General features: G+C 42.5%; 1 protein-coding gene across 2 annotated transcripts in view; it reads right to left on the reverse strand.

Annotated features, from left to right (window-relative positions):
- Positions 1–14,527, reverse strand: part of LOC5667128 (uncharacterized) — a 74,579-nt gene that overhangs the window by 14,132 nt on the left and 45,920 nt on the right. For both annotated transcript variants that reach the window (XM_061644630.1, XM_061644631.1), the window contains exons 5-6: positions 14,292–14,309; positions 1,773–2,341 (exon numbers count right to left, since the gene is read on the reverse strand). In XM_061644630.1, coding sequence (XP_061500614.1) covers positions 1,773–2,341; positions 14,292–14,309 — 587 coding nt within the window. The remainder of the gene's footprint in view (positions 1–1,772; positions 2,342–14,291; positions 14,310–14,527) is intronic.

Here is a 14,527-nt window from a genome sequence, read left to right on the forward strand (position 1 = left end):
CACGCTACAAAATAAGAAGCAACCACCGAGTACGGTAGTTCCCAGTAGCCTTGAGGGGAAGAAGAGTTTTCTTCGCCAAGCCAACAGCCAAACAACCGCGTTAATGGGCAAGCGTTCGGAACCAAGAATCGCTTTGGAAGGTGGCGGGAGGCGTGATAGAAGCAAAACAAAAAAAACCCGAGTTGATCCAACCGAAAGACACAACAGGACACTTTGTGGGCCACCATGCCCAGAAGGCACCGGCACCGTACGGAACCGACCGGGAAGTAGAAGTATAATTATGAATGTAAATTCAATGAATTGTAAATGAGAACATTTTCTTGCTCTTGGTGGTGCTGTTCGAGATAGTGGACCTTTGGTGGGCCTTGGATTCCCATTTTGCCAAAGGGGTTACGGGGACGTACTTTAGAGTTTACGCTTGAACGATGCCTTCGACACGGAACCGAATCACCGAACGATGATGATGATGATGGCATGCGATGGGATATTTAGGCGAGTGGCCGGAAGGTGTTGAAACGGTGGCAGTGCTTACCGTCCTCATAACAGACACACAAACACACACACATACACATGTATAAAAAGGTTCAAGAGAAGAAGGTCGGTTTTACTGGTAGCCTTGGCCAGCATTTTGCATGGCATGCCGATGGTTTTTGTGGCAATCAATATTTGAAATGCTTTTTGTGGGTTAAACAGCAAACTTCACGCTTGATCGGTTGGTGGTTTTTGAAGGATGTGTTGCTTTAATCTGTCATGAAAAGGGAGATTGCGAACTTAAGGAGCTGGGTTTGTTTAACATTTACAAATATTGTCGATTTTTCATGGCGTTACCTGCACCTTTATCGTTACCTGCACTAACGAAACGATAATTGCACTTTCAATAATAGTATCCCATGAGTCATCAGAGTAAATGTGACACCTCTATCAGTCAAACTCTAACCCTGATGGCCATTAAAGTGAAGCAACTTCGTTCAGTAGTGTGCGGGTTCAAAGAAAGGTACTCCGTGGCGTCTAATACGGACTTCGTGCGGCTGTTTGAGTGCGTGGTATAAGCCTTTTCCAGCATCTACAACAGTTTGGCACTATTAAACAACAATTAGAGCATTGCATGAAAGCCCGATTCTGAATGGGTGAAGACCCTAAGAGACAAGAAGCTCCAAAGAAAGCTGAAAATGAAGGCCGAGGGAAAAGTCGCTACATCGCTGCGTTAGCTTGGCCGGGAGATCGATGCAACTGACCAAAGCAATAGAAAAATACCTTTGAAACATGAACAAACATGTTCGGAAACTGAAATCGAATCCACAGGCTTTGTAGCTGCAGGCAATGACGCCACAACATGAAGCGATCATTTTAGGAGTTGGAGAGGCTGAATATCAATGTCTAGTCATTGAACCGGTCCAACATCCTCCAGCTGCGTCCCATCCAAGAGTACTTCAACAATTTTGTCGCGAAAACTGACGAGGAATTGATAAAAATCGAAGGAAGATCCTAAAAACATGCATAACCGCAAGTCCGAAATGGCGTAAATTCCGGATACCTGACGGAAGTTAGCCCGCAAGGATTTATTTTGCAAGTAACCTTGAATATTAACATTGTAAGATGAGGTCATAAACAGCAATTATTTGTTTTAGACTTTTTTTTCTATTCAAAAGCCTATTTTTAACATTCAAACGTTAGTGTGGTGCTGAATACTCAAGTCTGTTTGTATTCCAAAATGGTCTTAAAATGGGAACAATATTCTTCATTGTAACATATTTCCTTAAAAAACTACTTACTGTAAGTTTTGAACGGTCCAACCACGTGCTGGCCGTTGGTGTAGCTTGACATGTTGCTTGATATGTTGCAGCCCGCTCCGCCAACAACACCACCTCCACCACCGCTCAGCTCCGTTCCGTTCAGCAAGCAGTTGTTGTTGTTGATGTAACCATTCGTCCCGATGCACCCGTTCGGCACCTGCATCGGCACACCGTTGCTCGAGCCAATGTTACCACCGACCGGGGTGGTGTAGTAACCGCCCAAACTGCAAGCTCCCCCCGGCACAGGGCTTGCCGTTGCCACGGCTTGCATTTGTTGCTGAAGCTGTTGCGAATGTGCTACGAGATGCATTTGTTGTTGCTGTTGCTGCTGCTGCTGTTGCTGTTGCTGGGAGAGCACTTGCTGTTGCTGCTGTTGCTGCTGCTGCTGCTGTTGCTGTGCGTGACTATGCGCAAGGATCGGTCCAGCACCGTTCATTTTCGGCGTCATTCCCATCCGGTTCGGTGCCATCAACCGTTGGCGCTTGAGAGGCCGTGGCTGTGCGTTTGGTTGCTGCTGTAGCGGCCCAAACAGTGTTGAGGCGTAGTAGCTGCCGAGATAGAGAGAGAGAGGAAATACAAGAAAGAACGCATAAGTGTTTGGCACAAGGGAATAAAGCACCTCATTAGTGCGTTGCGGCCATCAAACGAGGTGCCAAATGTGCGGCGAGAGGATCAATCGAATAAAATGAAACGACAGCATAAACAAACAATTAGCCCCGCTCGAAGATGCAGCTCCAACTTGACCGAGCTGCCATCAACAGGACCGCCCATAATGGTAGCGACATCAGCAGCAGAACTGCTGCACAAAAAGGACGTTAATGATGTCCACGGCCCTGTCGACTGTCGATGGTAATGAGAGGAAACTTTGCCACTTTCCACACTTTTGCCGTTCTGCACGAGGACGAGGTGTGACGACTGTTTTCGTTCGCACAACAGGCCACTCAAGCTTTTTTTCCAGTGATGAGCCAAAGCAATGGGAGGATGATGGGGAATGGAATGTTTTCCGCGTGGAAAAACTTTCTTTTCCAGCTCAATTGCAGTCATTTTCCGACACTTTGCTCCAGTTCGATTCGAATCGATCGAGTGGTGTGGGCGTGAAAGGAAGAATCCGAGGAAGGGAAATCTTTTTGAACTTTGGACTCCCGGTTCTTTCACCGTGGCGTTCAATTAAATTACAATATAATGATTATTTGCTTAGCTCTTGTGCTGCTGCCAGCAGCCAGGGGGGGAAGGTGGAGATGGAAAACTCACTGCAAAAATCGACCATAAGGAGCACTGGCGCTGTGCGGTTCGCGTTGCTTGAAGGGAAACAGCAAACTCGACACGCTTCAGCAACCGGTGTGCTGGCTTGGCAGTGACGGGCTACGGGCTGGAGAGGGAACGACGCAACGTGTTCATTGTTATTTGCGATGACAAGAGTTGCTTATCGCCTCTTCTTTTTGTGCCGTTCAAGGAACGCTGTAGAACTTTGAGCCCCGCTAGTGCCAGTGCTCGAGCAGCAGCACCACTCTAAACAGACACTCTCGACTATCATTCATTCGGGGCTGAGAACAAGCAGTAGTGAATAGATTCACTCGAGCATTGTATGACAACACACTTGGCAAGTTCGGTTTGTTTCGTGTGTGTGTGTGTTAAGGGAAGAAACAGGAACAACATCCATTCATCCATTCACCATTTGCTAGGCAGTGATTGAGTCAACAGTGGCAGCAGGCTGAAAGCTATCGGTTAGTGTTTACGGAAATGATTTAAATCGTTCTCAGCTGGAGCGTGAATCGGGCTGGGGCTGGGGCGAGTTGCCCTGGCATGCAAAAGACACAGCGTCTGTGTACGGTTGGAATTGTTTTATTTGCATAAAAGATTGCTTTTAAGTCGGGTATTGTTCTCGCAACAGTTTGCTGAAGTGCATGAGGAGAACTACTCAACGGTGAGCTTAAGATGAGTGTGTTGGAGGGGGATTATTGTGACTAAGTAATTTGTTCTCGGGTGTTTGTTCGGCACACAGTGCAATAATGACTAAATGGTTCATTAAAATTGTATCTTAAGCTTGCGTTGGATGTACAATTTTACAGTTTATTTCTATTGTAACAGTTTTCAAAGTGTTTTCCATGTAAAATTACAAATACTGGGGACCTTTCAGTCCTGTTAGCTGTTTGCATTGTATAGCAGTTTTTGAGCAGCTTTCTAAGTCGGTATAATATACAGGTGGGCTTATCCCAAGCTGTATGAATTTAGAAGGCTGATTTTTATTGCTTCTATCTCTGAATGAAGATTTTAAGAATGTTTTGTGTATTCGTCAAGCCTCCAAAAAATTTGTTTGAACAAAAGTTTTCACCCATCCTGTTAAAAAGTGATATTCAAATTTGGTTATAAAAAACATGCTATGAGAACACCTGAACTACATACACTTTGATTCCGGATTTCATCACCTGATCTCTTTAATGAACCTTGGGATAAATGTACTACCTTGTTTTGCCATGTTTCGAGCAGATAGTCGAAACTAATTCTAGCATTGAAGCTAGAATAAGCTAGATTGAAAATTGAAGGCTAGTTTTGTGTGTGGTATTGTACGTATGAGTGTTTACATGATTTCAGCCTCCAACTGTCAAACTCCATACAAAAAAGCTGACTAAAATCGTCAAGGGCTCCACTATTGGTTTATTTAATAATAAACTCACAAATTTAAGCTCCTTTTTTTGCTTTATTTTAAAAAAAGTTTCAACCTTAATTATTCAACGCTTGAGCCATTCAAAGACCTAAAATTACTGATAAAAAATCAATCTACTCTTAAAGTCGCCCTAAACATCAGCAAAAAGTATCACCCTCACTTAAACAAACAAACAAACAACCACTTCCTTCGAACGAAAGATGATCCACAACAGTCAAAAGTAATTTAAAAAAAACACACACACAGAAAGAAGGAGAGATAAAAAATTAACGAATCGTCACTAACCTAATTTGCGTCGTTATCGCACTCGAAGAAATATGAATTTCAATTAGCTTCCTGTTTGCGTCTAGCAAAAGCTAGATTGCCAATCGCAAGGGAAGGTGCGTAATTGGCGCACAAAACAAAAGAGGCCAGGCCTCTGCGCCTTAAACGTGGCAACCTTTCACTGACGGTGACAGAAATCCATCGCCTGCTACAAGTGATGACGATAATGGAAAATTTAATAGCAAGAAACAAACAAACAAACAAAAAACTTCCCTTCAATGAACACAGTTGGGTGACATTGCTAATAATACTTCAGTGAAGTGAAAAAAAAAACGACGACGACTTTCCCCAAAACAAAACAAAAACCGGACGACAATCACGCGCATCATTAAAATTCAAAATTATACAATCAGCTCATCTCGCGGGCCCCCGTGTATACGGGGTACTGCTTCCGGAGTTCCGGTGACAAGGAAATAGAAAACAACACCCCACCAGTGGAGTGTACAGTGTAAAAAAAAGATGAAAGTGCCTTTCTCCTTCCGGCCGGTATCGGCATCAAACATAAACCAGATATTTTTCAGTCGACAGGGGAACGCACACACAAAAAAAGAAACATTAAAAACAAGGAGAGTGACAAAAACAAACAAACCAAAATGAAATGCAAAAGGAAGAGAAGGCAAGAGATGGCATTAAAATGACACACAAAGCCAAACAAGCGATGAAACAATGAGGCTACGTTGTTGTGGATAGGAAAATGTGGCAGATGAGGGTGAAGAAAGCCTAAGGAAATGAAATGAAAAAAAAACAAAGCAGAACGACAACTTTTTATACAGTCTGGTGAATTGTTGTTTCCCCCGTACTGTTGCAACAGTATGGATGTTTTCCAGCCATAACACAGGAGAGCGTCCCGATGCGCACCGCTGGTGGTAATGTGGTGGTAAATGTTTTCTTTTTTGCCTCGCTTGCTGCAACATTACCGATCGAGTTGGCGGTGTGTTGTTGGTTGTTGGCCTGTAGGGTCGTAATTCACTTTTTTTTACTCCCTTACACTCTCTCATTCGCTCGCTCTCGCTCTCTCACTCCTCTCTCACAAAGAAAGGATAACGCCGCACCTCGTCTACGCTTTCGTCTAGTCGTACATTTACTGTCACTTGGTGTTATTTTTGTTTTGTTTTACAAAAAAAAGAGACCCCATTGCTACTTTTTCTGCCCTGACCACGAACAATGAATGGCCGTGCAAAAGTGCACAACTGCAAACAAAGAAATGAGCCAACGTGGAGCATCCTTTTTTTTTGTATGCAAACAACTCGAGCGGGGAGTGGACACTCGACTGGATGTACTTTTACAGGCTGGGTAGTTTTATGTGTTTTTACTTCAACCTGAAATGGGATTGATTGTCTGGTTTTGCCTTCTTCACTGTAGGAGTAATTATAAAAGTAGCGGATTGTTTTACCATTGGTCTGGTTGAATAGGACCGGAACTGGGTATATTGACAGCATCAATGGCGAGGCAAAATGGTAGTACAGTAATGTATCCGTTTGAAGGGGCTTTGGCTTTCAGGCGTTGGACCACAGATCGATTGCTGTGATACTTTTCAATAAAAAAAGATAAATAATTCATCTGTAGTATTCAAATAATAGTGTTGATCTAAAAAGGGTAGTATATTTTATAAATTATCTTTTTTTCAACTAAACAAATTGTATATAATTCAGTCCCACAAGACAAATAGAAGGTTTTCCACGATTTATTGGATGATTCTCGTAAGTTTTTGGGCTCGTCTCACGATTTATTAATATTTTTCCATAGATTTCTTGGTTCGTTTCCACGATTTGTTGGTATCGTCCCATTAAGGCCGGGGGACATTGCTTGTACTCGCTAGTGTAATTTTGATTTTCACTAGCACATCTGGCGGCGGCTGGTGGAAGCTTTTTTATCGTTGGGGGAGTGGTCGTGTCGGATCTCAAAATAATTAGTTTTTCACCGTTTTTTGATGAAAACGTCTGAAATACTTGCACAACATCTATCTATCTATCAATTATAAAGCTTTTCCAGTCCAGTTAAAGTAAAAACAATGTATGGAAAAATAACGTATTTTCTGGAGCGGCTCCAAATTGTTTGGCAAAATGCTTCGGTCAGCCGGCGCCAGATGCGCTAGTGAAAATCGAAATTACACTAGCGAGTACGGACAGTGTCCCCCGGCCTTTAGACACTTGTACAATTGAACCTAAAATGTCTAGGAAACGCCCAAAAGATGGAGGAAACACACCACCACATTCGGGAAGCAACTACAAGTTTTCGGAGAACAAGCAAAAAACTTTGGGAAATCCTGTAACTGCCAAAATACAAGAATTGTTTTATCAATTTCTTTAAAAAATCATTAGATAAACTCAAAACAAGTGTCTCAAAAACAGTATTTTAAGTCATCAAATGTATAGTTTTGTTATATTTATGACATAATTGCTAACAACCGCTGAAATTGACCTTTTATTAAAATGATATAAAAGGAGAACATAGAAATACACTCAAAAATAATGCTTCGAAGACTGAAAATCCTTCTCTAGTCCCTTCTTCATTTTATTTTTTGTTGCAAAAATGGCTTCTGTTGCTTCAGCATAATCCAAAGCAAAACCTATCTCCCCCCAAAAAAACAGTCATCAATCATCCGGTCCGTTGCTTTTGCTGCTCCAAAATCCCTTCCATTAACGTTCCTTCCCCTCGACACACCATCAAGCATCTAGGGCAAATTGATATCCTATTGATCAAATAATTTAGCATTAGCAATTAGAAGAAGCTGTCCGCTTTCATACCATTATCGTCATCATCATTGCAGGTGGGGTGCGTCCTATAAACCTACGATTGTAGGTCGGGGTTAATGTCAACTCATGCTACACTTCCCCCGGACGCCCCAAAAGCATACCTTTTTCCCTCCTTTTGAGCTACAAGGTTAATTTTTCATCTTCACAGCAGGGCGGCGATGGCTCAAAGGTTCCGGATCACCGGAGCTCCGCATGGTTCGCATGTGTGAAGGTGGAATAGATATTTTGCCTTTTTATTCAACAGCTTATGCCATTCTTCTAGGTGTTTTCGCTTCCCCCGCTAACACCCATCTCGCCGCCCTTTGAGTGATGGCTTCTGGGAGTCGATAAAGAGAGCCGAAAAGTTAATACGGGCGCACAATTTGAACGTGCCAACTCATGGCGTGATATGGGCTCATTTTGCCGTCGCCGAAAAGCCCACAAGACAGACAAAGCAGCTGGAGCAGCACCAGCAGGTTAACTTCATTCAATGTCTTGACGCTAAGCCCCATTCCGGCACAAATTCCAACACACGAGACCCAAGACAGACACAGGAAGGATTCCATCCCGTGGAATCGATACCATATGGTCGTCGGCTTTGGGGTGGTAGAGCAAGAAAAAAGCCTACTTCGTTTCGCTTTCTTTCGCCGTAAAATATGCAGCACAAGAGCGTGTCCTGCGGCGATACTGAATGCCGGCAGAAGCCTGGTGAAGCCAAGACAAACTGGATATTAATTGATTATGATAGCATGATAAACTTCTGCCGAGGGAGTAGGCGAGTACGGCGGCGGAGTGGTGTGGATCTGTTTCGATGGATTTCCATTCCCCGAGTCCGTTTTCCCCCTGGGGGCAAGCGAGCGAATTAATGCGCATCGGACTGGGAAGGCAGAGAGCAGGCAAACAAACACAGACGGAAGGTGACGGTGGTTAATAGATTGAAAAATAGCAGAAACGACTTCTTGTCACGATACGACACGCGTCATGCGACGAGCGAAAAAGAACGACGACGACTATCAAAGGGGCTTGGGAAAACAGGGAAAGTCTTTGATGGTGTGCCGGTAAATTCCGGGAAAGGTGAAGGTGATCTGTCTGGAAAACTGGTTTGGAAGCCACAAGGAGTTGGGCGAAATCGACTCGGGATAGCGACGAAAACCATTCACCCAACCAAACAGTGACTAAGCGGGAAAGTGGATTAAGAAGGCAAAATGGCACAATGGGGGGGGGGAGGGCAACGAAAAAAAGGAACGAAAAAAAGTGGGCCATTTCCTTATGGCTTACGTAAATTAAGGAAGCACGTCGAGCCACGGGGTCCTCATTGATGCGTGACACCATTGAAAGAGCGATAAAAGTGTAACATCATCACGAATCGTCCAAACAGGTGAATTGATATTTGGGTATTGATTTTGGGGGTAGTTCTATTTGCTGCTTTGGAACTTAACTCAAGAAGTTATTTTGTATCTTATCATCATATGATTGGGAATCGAAAGAATAGGATCAATCGCAGCTTAATAAAATTGACACTTACGACGAATGTCATCTACTAAGGGGTACATCAGATGGTTTGTCTGTAATGTTTGGTTCTTCAAGAAGCCCAACCGAGTGTCTAATCAGAACTAGAACAACTGTTGTTTTTATTTATTATTTCCTTCCTTTTTATTACAACCAGATTTTTGATCTCTCAGCTGATTAAATCAACACAAAAATTCGATCCATTACAGCAAATCTGTGCCACGTTAAAAACGGTTCGATTTTCATCACCTCTTTCAGAGAAGCTTCTTCACCACTCTCCCCTTCCTTCTACTCCCTTCATTCAATACTATTCCAATGCGCGAGATTAATGAAAAATTCATCCTCCCAAGCGCCGGGGCTGGAAAATATAAATGACTTTCACCCAGCACCAACCAACCGGCCGCCGCCGCCGTTGACATTCGGCGGTTCTACCCAACCTCGAAACCCCGCGACCTTTACGCTTTGGCCTCCGCCCGCACCGAAGCCGAACCACCCGGGCCCGGGCTAAACCTCATAAATTTTAAAATCAACATTATTAAAAGATTACATTAGAAGATTTATTGGGTTATTTCACTTATTTATGAACGAAAGCGCAAGGCGGAGAGGAACGGCACACAAAAAAAAAACAGTACAGGGAGGAAGCTTATCCCGCTGGTGAAATCTATCGTTATCGCGGCCAATCGTTACGCGGGGCACATCCCGGAAGGTCGTTTGTTTCTTTTGCAGCAAGAGAAGAAAAAAAAATGGCAAAAAGTAAATAAGCACCAAACGCTTGTTGCTGTTGAAATTGCCATCATCGGCTCGGAGATGGATTTTGATTTTGATCGAAAAACAAAGAAACATGCCAGTGGATGAAAACAAAAAAACAGCAACGAACATTGCTATGCTCTCGCAAAGTCTCCATTTCCTTTCGCAGCAGGAATCGGCAATGGCACAAGCTCGACTTCCCCCCCAGTATGCGGTCGTTGAAGTCGATCGATTTCGGAACAATGCCACGTCGCAGGGGGGGGGGGGAGAAGGCATTTGTTCGCCTTTGTTTCATAAATAATTGATTGTTTATCTTTCCGACTTGCCCGATACGCTAACCGGCGCATTCGTCCTCTCTCGTGCGCTCTTTCTTCCATTCGGTATGCGGTTAGCGCAACGCACGCAAAAGAAGAAAGCATTGGAATAGCAAAGCAAAAGCGGGGAAAATGTAATTTGTTTGTAGATTTACTTAACCTTCAAACTTTCACTTCTCACACCCTTGCTGCCCATGCAAGTGAGTAACTAAGTGTGTGTTTGTGTGTGTGCCTGTCACGTCCCGGAAACGCCATTCAATGGTGGAGCGCAATGAAAATAAATAAACTTTGGCTTTCGAAGGGTGGGGTGGTTTTTCGCTTGTTGGCTTCTACAACCCCGCTATTAAGGACTCATCCTCATGCACGCTCATTACGCCGGTCGATCCAGTCGATTTGGAAGAAAAATGACCGAGCCGAGACGTGGAAAAGTGTGCGTTTTTTTTTGAAGCAGGAAGTCAAGTCGAGTCAAGCACGTCGATAGATCGTCGATGCGATGTAATGAAATTGAACGTGAATAATTAAAATATATGACCGAGTGTAAGGATGCATGGTAAGGATTACGATAAAAAGGTATTGCAGAGCGTTAAATGGAGAAATGAAAATCAATCAATTGATACAGGCAAAGAAAAGCGTAATAAATTTCAAATTAAAACAAATAAATACAGTGAACCCTCTCTTATTTGACACCTCTCCAATTTGAAAAACCTCTCTTATTTGAACATTTTGCACAGTCCCTTGATTTCCAGTACATTTTTGTTCCTCTAATTTGGAAAACCTCTGAAATCTGTGTCCCTCTTATTTGAGTATGGTGTTGCCATGGTTATCGAATGATGTATACTCAAATTAGCGATTCTGTTCGCAGTGTCCTATAGCAACAGTTAAGGCTGCATACTAAATGTTCTGTCTCTTTCTTGTCTTGTATGGCCCTTTCATTCACTTTCAACCTCTGTAATTTGAAAACCCCTTTTATTCGACAGTCCCATCGCCTCTCAAATAAGAGAGGGTTCACTGTAAATAAATAAATATATAAGTAAATAAATAATATAAAGCAAAAGGAAGTGCCTGTTGACACAGCAAACTTGAAAAAACAAGGAAGAAAGAAAATTAAACAAAAACTAGACATCTCAAATCATGATTTGACGTTTTGGTTCAATAAAATGCAGAATTCTACTGGAACAATCATAAACGATGAAGTTCCACATTCTATTCAAAGTTTATACAGGGGGTTCCAAATAGTTTTCCAATGTAAACGTTGATAATCGCCGCGTTCAAGATGTTTATTCTAGATCAATCTCATGTTACATTTTCGTCCCAATTATTTTAAATTTCTTCAGTATGATTTTCAACAATAAATGGGTATGAAGCCACATATTATTAAGATTTGTATTATATTTTCAAAATTAGTACAGAGTTTACCGAGTCAATTTCGACTATCTACAACATTTTTCATTGCTTGCTATATATATTTTATCAGCTGTTAAATGTTGTATTTACATCGCAACACAGGGTTCACCAAGTCACTTTCGATTGTGTACATAATTATTCACCGTATCCAAGTTTTTCAACAGGTATCCAATGGTTTATTTGCTTCGAAATGAAATTTCAATTCTTACACATGATTTTCAACACATAAAAAAGAACTGTCAAACTCAATCCAGCTTGAGACGTGCTCAAAATCATGCTGAAAAAAATAAATAATTGAATATAGAAATTAAACATCAGATTGATGTGGATTAACATCTAGCACGCGGTGAATAACAACGTTTACATTCGAAACTGACTGGGAAAATCCTGTAATGTCTCAGTTTTTCCACATGATTTTCAACACGTCTCAAGAAGGATTAAGTTGACAGTTATTTGTAGTATGTTGAAAATCATATGTAAGAACAGAAATTGTATTTTGATGCAAATAGATCATTTGACAGCTGTTCAAGAACATCTTGGAAGTGGAGAATAATGATGTGCACATTCAAAAATGACTAGCAAACCTTGTATCAAGAAATCCCAGTTAAAAAAGTGATAACAGACCTTTAGAGTGTTGAAAATCATACTTAAGAAATTAAAAGGTATTATGCAATACATGACATTAATGTGGAAGCATACAAGGGTGCTTCTAAAATCAATGCACTAGCAGTATATTCATTCAGTTACATCACTTTCTCTAAAACTTTGCTGTATTAAGACAAAAAGTCTTGTTAGCTTATTCTCAAGTGCATTCACTATTGGTACACTAATTGGAAAAATAACCACTACTGCAATAATCGCTTCATTAAAACTAACACAGTCGAAAAAGAAAAGACAGATAATTAGCGTAACGTGATTGTAAAGTTACTCCCAAAGTCATACAATCGTGACCGACACACTAGGGCTCAGCTACACGCTTAAAACCCCTCTCATAAACTACCCATTCGCAGTCGATGGTGTACAACTTCAGCTCACGGAAACCCCTCGCTTTCGGTGGTCAACCACCTCTAACCTCCAGCGGACGGCAAAGTGAATGAAAAACACTTGCTTAAGCTTTAATAACCGCAAAGATTAACTTCAGGCTAGAAGGATTGGGTGTGCAGCAACGAGAAAGAGAAAAAACCCCTCGCTGCAAAGCTCTGCTGCATTAGAGACTGCAGGCTCTGTATGACGCTAGCGCCATCCCATGGAAACAGATTGCAGCAGTAGTTGCGCTACGGCGATTTACGTACGCTGGTAAACAATGTGGTTTTGCAGCGGTGTGGGAGCAGAATGTTTGCTCACTTAATACCCACCAACCTCAATGAGGGTCAGCGTAAAGTTACGCTCACAAGCAGGAAGGAAGCAAGCAAAAAAAACCCGAGCGTACGAGCTTCAACAATCATGAGTGATGCTGTTTGCTTCTCTCATTTTTTTTTGTTGTTAAACCCTAGCTTCCACGCGCAGCCGTTTCGTTCGTCCGAACTCGTTTCCGACGATGAATATGAATGGTTGAGTAAAATGACCGGCGTGCAATAAAAAGATTAAACTTTCGTTTTAGCTCATCGTACAAGGGCGGTTGAAAAAGGTCCTCGGACCTCGGTTTGGATGGTCGTGCAGACTTTGGGCTAGTGGGATTTTCGACCACCATCGCCAGCGTCCCCGAGTGGTTTGGCCCCTCGTTTCTTTTTTTGTTCGAAAGGGGTCTCCAAGTGAGATGCAAAAAATAAACTATCCACACAGACGGTTATGACCTTCCCATTACCCCCGGGGAAAGTCTGTACAACAGTGAAATTGGCTAATATTTTTGCTACATTCAAGGTTGCAGAACACCCTTGCGGTGGTGGTGGATGCGTTAATCGTTTTTTCCCCTTTGCCCGCTGGATCTTACATCTTTCCCATTACACTTTCAACACATTCACACACAAAAAAGCTGTGTTTTCAAACTGTTCAAAATTCATTGCATTTCTTGTTCAGAGCGGAGAGAAAGAGATGCAAACGGTGTAGCGATTCAGCTACAGATAAGTGAGCATAGGGCATGGGAAATGGTTTCAGGAAACTCTCTCTCTCCACACTGCTGGCCCTCACAGTCACCCGAGCAAACGGCTTAAAATTTGAACCTTTAACGGCATCATTTTTCGCCCATTTTTCTCTACAGCACAGCCCGTTATTATGGCGAAGAAAGTGGGGTGGATAACTCATCTCATAAATGCTCCCGCTTGTTCAACATTCGTTCTTTCACACTCGTGGCCACCTCCCCCCCCCCCCCCCCCCCCTTAATGGCCAGCCTCCAGCATCGCAAGGCGTTAATGATTTTCCGGGTTGCCGGGTTAGTGTTTCCGCTGTCGACGCGCGATTAAGCGCGATGGTGAAAGTGTTGCCAAAGTTTTTTTTTCTCTCTCAGTCTCTCTAACAGCTTGTTTTCTGGTGGTGGTGGTGCTGCTGCTGCTGTTTTCAAACATCTAAAGATAAGACCGACCCGGCTGGTACACAGCGGCAGCCAGCTGCTGGAAATGGGCGAACGGAATTGGCTTGCGTGTAGCAGCATCACGCATCATAAAAAGGCAGCCAATTAGTTAAATCATGTGTACAGTGTGCATGCCGCTTGGCGTGGCAGGAAGGGCTTGACGGTAGCGGAAACAGTTAAACCGTCAGTTAAATGAGTGAATGAGTGATGAAGCTCGGAACAGCTGGTGGTGATCATGTTTGCTAATGCTCGTTTGGTGACCTCTGACTGTTGCATCCCTCCAGCCTTACTTACCTGTCGTAGTAGTAGTCCCTGTAAAAGAAAGATGGAAAAACATGGTAAGGATTAGTAGGGGTATTTTAATGGATGAATTTGAAAATATGAAATGATGTGTTATATCTGTGGACAAATTAAAATGTTATCGTTATGACTTTTTGGTTGTAACTGTAATTTTGTAATTACTTTTCAATGTTATTCATCTCATTGGTAAAAAAATAATGTTCTTCTTTTCAACATTTTCCTTTAGTTTA

The sequence above is a fragment of the Anopheles gambiae genome, chromosome 2 (genome assembly GCF_943734735.2).
Source record: "Anopheles gambiae chromosome 2, idAnoGambNW_F1_1, whole genome shotgun sequence".
NCBI lineage: Eukaryota > Metazoa > Arthropoda > Insecta > Diptera > Culicidae > Anopheles > Anopheles gambiae.